At 35.6% G+C, this 9,631-nt stretch overlaps 1 protein-coding gene and 1 pseudogene across 1 annotated transcript; one reads left to right on the forward strand and one right to left on the reverse strand.

Annotated features, from left to right (window-relative positions):
- Positions 1-1,979: 1,979 nt before the first annotated feature.
- Positions 1,980-4,563, forward strand: LOC145734670 (uncharacterized; annotated as a pseudogene).
- LOC145734669 (uncharacterized) lies at positions 2,213-8,560 on the reverse strand. The gene is made up of 4 exons (XM_081988161.1): positions 7,484-8,560; positions 4,530-7,421; positions 3,117-3,280; positions 2,213-3,044 (listed from the first exon to the last, which is right to left on the reverse strand). The coding sequence occupies exons 2-3, from the start codon at positions 4,657-4,659 to the stop codon at positions 3,159-3,161; spliced, it is 252 nt and encodes an 83-aa protein (XP_081844287.1). The 5' UTR covers positions 4,660-7,421; positions 7,484-8,560; the 3' UTR covers positions 2,213-3,044; positions 3,117-3,158.
- Between the last annotated feature and the right edge of the window lie 1,071 nt (positions 8,561-9,631).

Raw genomic sequence — 9,631 nt, forward strand, 5'->3', positions numbered from 1 at the left:
GTGACTCCTCACGGAAACCGGATTGATTGACAACTAAAATATTATTGTCATCACAATATTTACATAATTGCTCTTTAACTGTTATTTCCAAGACTTTTTCTTGGAATATATAATTCTTTGTATTGAGTATTTTCGCAACAGGAATGACAATTGATTCTTTCCATTTATCCGGAAACTGCCCCGTTGAGAGGGACGCATTGACTACTTTTTGCTTTAATCGACACTATAGAGGGCAAATACAAAGCTTTAACATTCCCTTTTCTTTTAAATTTCCGTTTAATGCCAATAATCGGGGGTAATATCCCCAGTGCATTTAATTTTTCCGGAAAAATTCGGAAAAAAACGAGTTGTTTTAACAAATTACTTAGAAACGAGTATTCCAATTTTTCCATAGGAAAAATTCGATGCACGAGGGATATTTGGTAAGATTATTTCCTGAGTTAAATAAACATTTTATTTTAATTAATACAATAAGAACAATAACTTTCAAGCTAGAAAGGGTAACACTATTCTTTATGTTGCTGTGAGGAGTGTGACATTTTTTCGAATTTTTTTCCGGAAAAACTGCTGACAGCTAAGTTGACAGTTGTTAAGTGATTTTTCCACTTAAAATTTACATTTGTTATACTAATTCTTGATAGCGATTGGTCAAAATTGATAGGAAAGAAATAATCGACATAAAACAATTATGCGTTTGAAACGCCCGCCGAATCGTGTGACGTAAATTACCCGTATGAGACAACGTTGCCAAAATTTAGTGCAATACAATTTTGAGAATTCCGGACTTCGACTTTGATTTTGTACTAGTGATAGTATTATTCTCTATGCCAGGTGCTGAAGTAAATTGGAGCTAGAGCAGATTGGCGTAATGGCGCATTCGTAATATTCGTATTGCCAATTTGTCCTTTATTGTCGTGTCTCTTAGTTATTTGTTGTGTGTTTCCTCGTGTTCCTTTTGAAATTGAGTTATTATACGGTTACTGTTAATTTTCCTGTTACTATCAGGTGACAATTATCGTATTATACCTTGTATCTAAACATGAGTGGTGAATATAAGTGGTGTTTGATGTCCTGCAGCAACACTTCCATCAAAACATCAACCAAAGAATTTTTTCAAATCCCTTCAAATAGAAGCACAAGATTGTTGTGGATAGCGGCAACTGGACGTGATTCGCAACAAATTGCCAGAAAGTCTTTATACATCTGTGAAGATCACTTTGACGTAAGTACATTTTAGGTAATATACTTAGTTTAATCCTTGGTTGAATCGAATTTAAACTGATACTATTATCCGATCAAACGAACTTACCTGTGAAGTTCGATCGAAATTATATGAGGCGCCTCGTCCGAAGAGATCACTAGGTAGTACGGCTTTTAGTGCTACACAGCCACACGCTTTAAAGAAGAGAAGACGAATTGACGGTCTTGTCTCACCTGTCATATGTGCAATAATCCTTCATTCGATTTTAAACACAAACGTCAAAAAACACCGTAAGGGCGGGACAGTTAATTTTGGGTGGGAGTGATCTCTTCGGACGATGCGCCTCATATAATGTCGATCGAACTTCACAGGTAAGTTCGTTTGATCGGATAATTATATTTCGGCGCCTCGTCCTCGAGATCACTAGATAGATGTTTAAAGACTTTTTTGACGTCATGCTGTATGTTAACATTGTTATATTAATAACGAAACATACGCACAAAAAAAAAAGTAATTGTGACTTAAGGTCTACAAATATTAAGCACAAACTTAACAAATTAAATAAAACATTACCAACAAAGGAACAAACAGCTTCACTAGTATTGCTAGTTTTTACAAGAGTAACACCAAATAGTTCAACTAAGCCTCAAGTGAGCTCACGTGCTATCACATTGTCATGTTTTGAACAGCTATAACATGCTTAGAAACACACTGCTATCACGTTTTATGATGTAGTAGAGAAATTCGAGGAAGAAAAAAAAAAAGGAAGACATGGGTCCATGATATAAACGTAAAAAGAAAAGAATTGGGCGAATTTCATTGTTTGGTTCAAGAATTACAAAATGACCCCCAACGCTTTAAAATGTATTTCCGAATGACCAAAGAGGAATTTTTCTTTCTACATGGTTTAATTAAAAAGGACATTCAAAAACAACATACTCAACTTCGAGGAGCTATCTCTACTGAAGAAAGGTTATCGGTTTGTTTGAGGTAAGTAGTAAACAACCAAGTATTTTACAATATTAGAAAAAAACTTTATTCAAAAACGTGGCACCACCTTATCTAAACAGAGAATAGCTTGAAATGTATTATGCATTTTAAATTATGTCATGTCATTAGTATTGTACTGTGTAATATTAGGCAAGGAAACCATTTCAAGAATTGTTGGTCTTTCGTAATAATTGTTCTCTGCTGAATTAGAATAATCGCTTGGGCGTAGCTTAAATTGTCCGAGGCTGACGTCAATGGAGTATATGACTGCTGCCGTGTAGGGTTGTGTTGGGTAAACGTTTGATTAGGGGAAGTTGAAAGAATTAATTGTTCATTGCATTTTATTTCTCCTGATAGCACCGAATTGCTCAAAGCAAGCTTAATCCGTGCTTGTTCAACTTTTGGCAATTTTTTGGTCATTTTAGCCATGCTTAGAAAAAACATATCGGTGTCGTCCATAGTTTCTAAAATACTAGGTATTTTATGTACCTTATTTTGTTGTATGGTTTTTTCCTCATACTGCTGTTTTCTTAAAGAAGCATTTTGTTTTAAAATTTCAACCATTTCTTTAGCAGGCGTATTAGTATCTAGTTTCTTACGGCCTTTTTGTGACAGTTTCATCTGTTTGTAACGTTTTCCTGCATCAGCAGTTTCTGCATCAGCTGCTTTGCCATCATCAGCTATGCTGCCATCATCTATGCTGTCATCATCTCTTCCGTTTCCTATATCAACCTCAATGTGTCGGTCTGAATGACAAGGTGTTCTTTCTTGTGCTTCTGACCCTGTGAACTGATCATCTGGTTCAGTCATCAAACTGTCAGAGGCCTGAGATTCGCTTAAATTGCTGTATGTCCTAAAATAAAAGCATATCGTGTAAATTCAAAAACGTGTGGTGTAAATCTAACCTTACGATTTCTATACTTACTTCCGGTTCTCTAAAAATGGTATAATGAAGGACATTTGAAGTTCATATTTCCAAATTGTTTTTTTTTTTAGAAGCCATGCCACTTCTTGTTTCATCCCGCCGTCTATTTCTTGCATTACAGAAAGATCTCCTTAGATTGTTCCACCGTTCTTTAGCTTTATTCCCTGAAAAACAAACCAATTAAATACCTAAAATAATATCTATACATGGTGTTCCAAAATTAGCGTAAATTTTTTTTTTTAAATTTTTTGACGTAGAATATGCAGTTAAATTATTTTACGCTAATTTTGAAACACCTTGTATACAGCTGGTATTATTTCAGATTTATGGCGACGGGAAATTCTTTTCTAAGTCTTGGCTTTAGCTATAGGCTGGGATTTAGTACAGTACGAGAAATTGTAATAGAAGTTTGTGATGCTATATGGAAAAGGTTGGGACCAATTACAATGCCTCCCGCTACAGAAGAAACGTGGAAAAATGTTGCAGCAAAATACAAGCAAATGTGGCATTTTCCAAATTGCATTGGGGCCATCGACGGCAAGCATATTAATATCCAGTGCCCTATTAATGCAGGATCTACTTATTACAACTATAAAGGAAGCAATTCTATTGTATTATTAGCGTTAGTTGATGCCGATTATAAGTTTATAGCCATTGATATTGGCGCATATGGCAGAAACAGTGACGGAGGAATTTTTTCTAAGTCTGCCATAGGTAAAAAACTAAACAGTAAAACGTTCAATGTGCCAGAGCCGACACCTGTAGTAGAAAATGGGAATCCAGAACCCTATGTTGTTGTCGGAACATTTCCCTTAAAAACTTATTTGCTTCGCCCATATAGCAGACATCATTTCGGAGACAACGAGCCCAATAAAATATTTAATTACAGATTATCACGGGCAAGACGTGTAGTGGAAAATGCATTTGGCATTCTAGTTGCACGCTGGAGATGTTACAGGCATTTAGAAGTGCAACCAGAATTTGTAGATAAAATCGTCCTTGCATCATGCTGCTTGCATAACATGCTGTGTGCAGACAATGAATTTGATGCGGATATTGAGTCACTTCGACTTCCTGATTCTGTTTTTTTGAATTTGTAACTTCTAAGAAGAAACAGCACTCGTGAAGCTTTCCAAGTTCGAGAAAATTTTAAAGAATATTTTAATTCTGAGGGTGGTAGTGTTGTTTGGCAACTCAGTCGTGTACGCAAGGGAACAATTCATACATAATAAATAATACGAGAAGATCATTTTATTGTAACAATCTCGGAGTTAAAGTGTTAAAAACCCGTTTTTTGTTCAATATAAAGTCAATTTTTAAGTTAGTAAAACTTTTGAAGCATACGTTATTGTTTTTTCTACTTTTTCAAAACTTCACTAAGTCCAGCAACATCAAAAACCAAGTAAAACTTACCTGGTATTCCTAGCTCTTTTCCAATTTCCTCCCAAGCTGCTTGCCGGATATGTTGATCTCGATATTCAGCCAATCCATGATTGTATAAGACAGAATGTTCCCTAACTTTTTCTATTAAAATTTCATCCATTTTCAGTCTTAACAGAACAACAAACTCAACAACTCAACCAACAACACAACGTAAGCAGCACAAGTTCAACCAATCCGACGCAAACGTGAGCTCACGTAGACCAAAAAAGTGTGGATCTGCAGAAAATTATTACATGCTAGCACGCGTGCGGTTAGAGATGTCGCGAAATACGCATGAGATGACTTCAGTGTGGTTCTGATGCATTAACATTCTATGTTAACCAGCTACCCACATTTTTTGTATGTAACGTTATAGCACGTGAGCTCACGTGACGTGAGCTCAGTCTGTTTCCGCCTTAATGCCTTACAATTGTTCAAGATGGCTCTTGCAAACTGATGGTCTGAAGACAACGGACAGTTATAAAAACTGGCAAAGACTTCTGAGCGAGCAGTCCAACCAGCAGTCTTCCTGATTGTACTTAATAATATACCGTGACGAAAAGCGGCCGATGTCGCTGCATGTCTAGTTGAGTACGCCGTAAATTTCCGATCTACACCCGCTTCTTGTAAGGGGTTAGGCGGATCCATTTACTGTCTTTACTGATGGTCTGAGTTGAAGCAGTTAAAAAGGGCTTCCTAGTGTTCAATAACAAATAATCTTGCTCGTTCGAACGAAGATTTGTAGTTCTCTCTATGTATTGAAGGAGAGTTGAAGCAGCGCAGAGCGCAGGTTTTTCCGTAAAAAACGGTATGTGCAAAATAGGCTGCATTGATCTAGGGGAGCTATTGCAATTTGAATGCCATCCGACGAAACTACAATATCTTTTACTCGGATTCGGGCCAACGTCTGCAACCTATGACCAGAAATTAGAGCTAAAAGGGTTCCTAATTTTCTACTCAATAAGCGAAGAGATAGCTCTTCATTCTTGGGTAGAAGTAGTTTAGAACAACGGAGGGGTCCCAGGTAAAACTATATTTCCTTCTAGGCGGACGCAGTCTGAAAACTCCTCTAAGGAACCTTTTTAATACAGGGTCTAGCATTGTCTCTGGCTGCAGTATTAAGGATAAGGCACTTCGATATGAATTAATACTGCAAGCAAGAGACTTCAGAATGGTATCTAAACTGGATTCTGACACATTTTTTCTGCTAAGTGCTTGCCTGAGAGCAACGCTGCAACCAGGATAATCGGTCTGTTCCGGCGTCTCTCCTGAGGCGAGGATCTACATGAAGTAACAGAATAAGAACTCAGTTTTAAAAAATTGCCTATAACTAATTTCTTAAAAATGGGAAACCAGGGTTGGGTGTTCCAGTAAGGGATCACCAAAATTCCTTCAGCCTTATCCAATATGACTTTATTTAGGACTCTTAAAATTAAAGAAAAAGGAGGAAATGCATACAAAAAATAATTCATTCCAACATATAGTAAAGGCATCGACGGCATAAGCATTACGGTCGGGAAACCACGACACAAACCTACGACATTTAGTATTAAGTGACGTAGCAAACAAATCAATGTCGGGTAGGCCAAAGTTAGAAACAATTTTGTTGAAATCAGTTAACTTTCAGTCTTTTTCAAGTCGTCGTAGTTTTTCTTCCTCTTGTTTTTGCTTTTCCCTCTGTCGCTCCTCTTTATCACCTCTGAACATCTCAATCAATTTCTTAATTTCAGCCATTGCGTCGTAATTGGTCGATCTTGTATTCACCATTCACGTAGAGCACAATTCTTCACTCACTTCTGACACCAAATGTTACACTTTACTGGGTTTGTTTTGATAAGTGAGACTTTGAATAAACTCAACAAACTTTAGAGATCATTACAACACTAGAGATCACTTTTTCAACCACTAAAGTCACTTTTAACACTTCACTACTTCGTTCCCTGCTTTATAGCGCTACTGCTATTTCACAACTGTCTGTCCGTCGGCTCGGTCGGTTTATATACATATGTGTGGGTAATCAATTCTCAAATGTTCCTGTATGCACAGAATGTCCCCGCTATACGTCTAGTAAACGTTCGTTCGTATCCCGAACATTCCATCCGATGCGCCGATCCAAGTTTAATGATACCGGGACAGGTCCAAAAGTAGCTATTTTGTGGATTTGCATTTTACATGGGGTTAAATGGGTAACTCCCTTATTTTAAGGCCTAGAGGGTTGAGACTTCGTATTAGGGGGTAAGTTTGGGACATCCCTGGAATGCGGTGTTGCCAAGTTGTGCACTTTTTCCCTAAATTTAGGGAAATTCTATATAGTGACCCCTCGTTTTCCCTTAAATTTCAGGAAATCTTAATCTGGTTATGAGGCCTTTGTAACAATACATATAACAAACTAGCCTTTTTTATTGATTTACCGTTTATTGACCGATTATTCTACCGCCATTAAATATTTTGACTCGGCAACACTGAGTCAACAAAATAATATTCGATTTAATTTCAGATAACCTGAAAATTTCATATTATTTGCCTCATCAAATAACACCAGCCTAAATTTATACTAGGCTTTTGCCAAATGACTGTATAAATTTATAATCATTCTACTAAATAGCAAAATCTTGAAAAAAAAATTGCTTTATTATGTGTCATGGATCTTTAGTAAATGCCTAGGCAAAAGACGATATGCCTAAAGTTCCTTAAAACATAAACTTAAAACTACGTTTTAAACCTGTTTCAAGAGATTGTCAGCACCGGGGCAGTACATATCCAGGAAGTAAGTGAAACGATCTCCGTTTTTCCTGTTGATAAATGCCAAAGAATCTGTGTTGGCAAAAACCAGAGAAACATTAAAATTTTCTTTTAGGATTTTTCTGTGTAAATTAACTTTGTCTGAAAAATTACAAATGTTTGTATCTTTTCCACACTTTTTTACGTCGTTATAAAAATCTTACCTTGACGTGAACAACAGGCAAAAATTGCCACTAATCGTGGCTGGTAAAATCTAAAGCAGCTTAAAATTGACATGGACTGCTTTTGGAATTGAAGGGAATGCGACAAGGAGCAGATAAGCAGAAAAATCTTTAAAAACATGTCACTGCTAAACTTTATACAGTTTTACGCCTTTTAAGGTCTAAAAATGACCATAACCGTGTTTCTTGGAAATTTGAAAGGGAATATTAAATTGCATATCTGCAATTAGGAGTTAAAAATTCAAAACCGTTCACTGTGTTTCTTGAAACAACTGATTTATTTAGGAACATTTACGTTATATAATTTGATAGGAACGATCAGCTTTCAAGTTTTCTTCTTTTACTTGTTAAATACCTGAAATTTGTAGGAATATAAAAGGTTTTATCGTATTGAATTTAAATTGTTTGAAAATTCGCACAGTAAACTTCAGTTTAACAAACAAACTCAGTTTCTCAGATATCGACAGTAACTTAAATTTTTCAAAGGGACCATAATTTTTTCGTTATTTTTAAATACATATGTTATCCTAATTTCGTATTTTTATATCAGTTGTGTACTTTTGTCGAAGTTTTCCTGAAGAAATTTATGATCAAGATTTATTGTTTTCTTAAAAACATTTATTCATTTTAAAACAATTGCAGAGATGGTTGATCAAAATTTGAATTTATGACTATACAGAGTGTTTATTAAGTAGTTGCAGACACTTTAAGGAGTGAATCCGATCAATTTTAAGCAAAGAAGCTCATGTAAACTTCTAGACTTATAGAGTGTATTAATTTTTCGAAGAAACCTGAAAAAACACCGTGTGAGTAAAAATAGCATCAATTGAAATACCTATTAAATTCCAGAACTACAGTTTGAAAAAACAGGTACAAAATCGCTTGTAAACTGTGAGAAAATGACTGTTATAACACATTTTTGGAATCCTCTTTAAATTTCTTATCCCATAGACTAAGAAAACACTACAAAATTAGGTGAAATCAAGGTGAAAAGTGGTGTCAAAATTTGAACTTTTCAAGTGCGCATTACAGGCGATTTTGTCCCTGTCGTTTTGAACTGTAATTTTCTTACTGCAAGTGCGCTTTACAGGTGATTTTGTCCCTGACTGTCAAATTGTATTTCTGGCAGATCAAATTTTGACACAACTTTTCTCCCTGACTTACCTCCCTCCTTGACTACTGAAGAGTGTTGAGTGTTACTAGAATAGTGCTTGGATATGTCCAGTAGTTGTTCAGAACGAAAGCGGACGAATAAAGAATCTAGTAAACATTTTATAGGAATGCAATAGAAAAAAATAGAAATTTCAAATATTTATGTGATTTTGGGACGTACGATGATGGGATGAACTTTGTGTAGTGGAAAGTGTTTCTAGGAAACCTATTGGAAATGTCCAGTAGACATTCAGAACGAACGCGACCAAATAATTAAGTGTCCAGTGGTCATTTTATATGAGGACAAGGTGTGTTGGACAACAAGTATTGAGTTTTACTAGGAAATTTAATGAGGATTCCAAAAATGTGCTTAAAACTGTCATTTTCTTACTGCAAGTGGACTTTACAGGCTATTTTGTCCTTGACTGTCTTTTCAAACTGGGTTTCTGGCAGCTCAAATGTTCACACCACTTTTCTGTCTGACTTTACTAGATTTTGTAGTGTTTTTAATGTCGTTGGATAGGACATTTAAAGAGCATTCCAAAAATTTGCTAAAACCCTGTAAATATATAGTTTTCACTATGTACCGTTTTTCATAATTATTTTTTGAACCGGCAAAAAAGCAAGTTTCTTCTTCCTCTCGTTGCTCAGCTACTTTTTATGCCAAAGTGTAGTTTATATTCAAAAGTGTAGTCAAAGGAGTTCAGTCAAAGGAAAGTGTAGTTTATATAATGCTTAATAGACCCTGTGAATATAAAATTTTTAGTATGTACAGTTTTTGCGTAATTAATTTTTGAACTGGAAAGACGAAATACAAACAATATCCTCTAGCAACTGTCTTCTTCTCGTTGCCCAGTTAATCTTTATGCCAAAATGTAGTTTATATAATGCTTAAAAGACCCTGTAAATATACAATTTTTACTAGGTATGTACAGTTTTTGCATATAAATAATTATTTTTGAACCGTAGTGACAAAAT

The sequence above is a fragment of the Ips typographus genome, linkage group LG10, assembly GCF_016097725.1.
Source record: "Ips typographus isolate SLU linkage group LG10, UJ_Ityp_2.0, whole genome shotgun sequence".
In the NCBI taxonomy this organism is placed as follows: Eukaryota; Metazoa; Arthropoda; class Insecta; order Coleoptera; family Curculionidae; genus Ips; species Ips typographus.

What these genes read in the sequence shown, in the direction of transcription:
- LOC145734669 (XM_081988161.1), bottom strand. Translation starts at nt 4,659, where the DNA reads ATGGATGAAATTTTAATAGAAAAAGTTAGGGAACATTCTGTCTTATAC. An exon ending in AAAAGAGCTAGGAATACCAG is followed by an intron (nt 3,281 to 4,529) that starts GTAAGTTTTACT and finishes TTTGTTTTTCAG; the next exon opens with GGAATAAAGCTAAAGAACGG.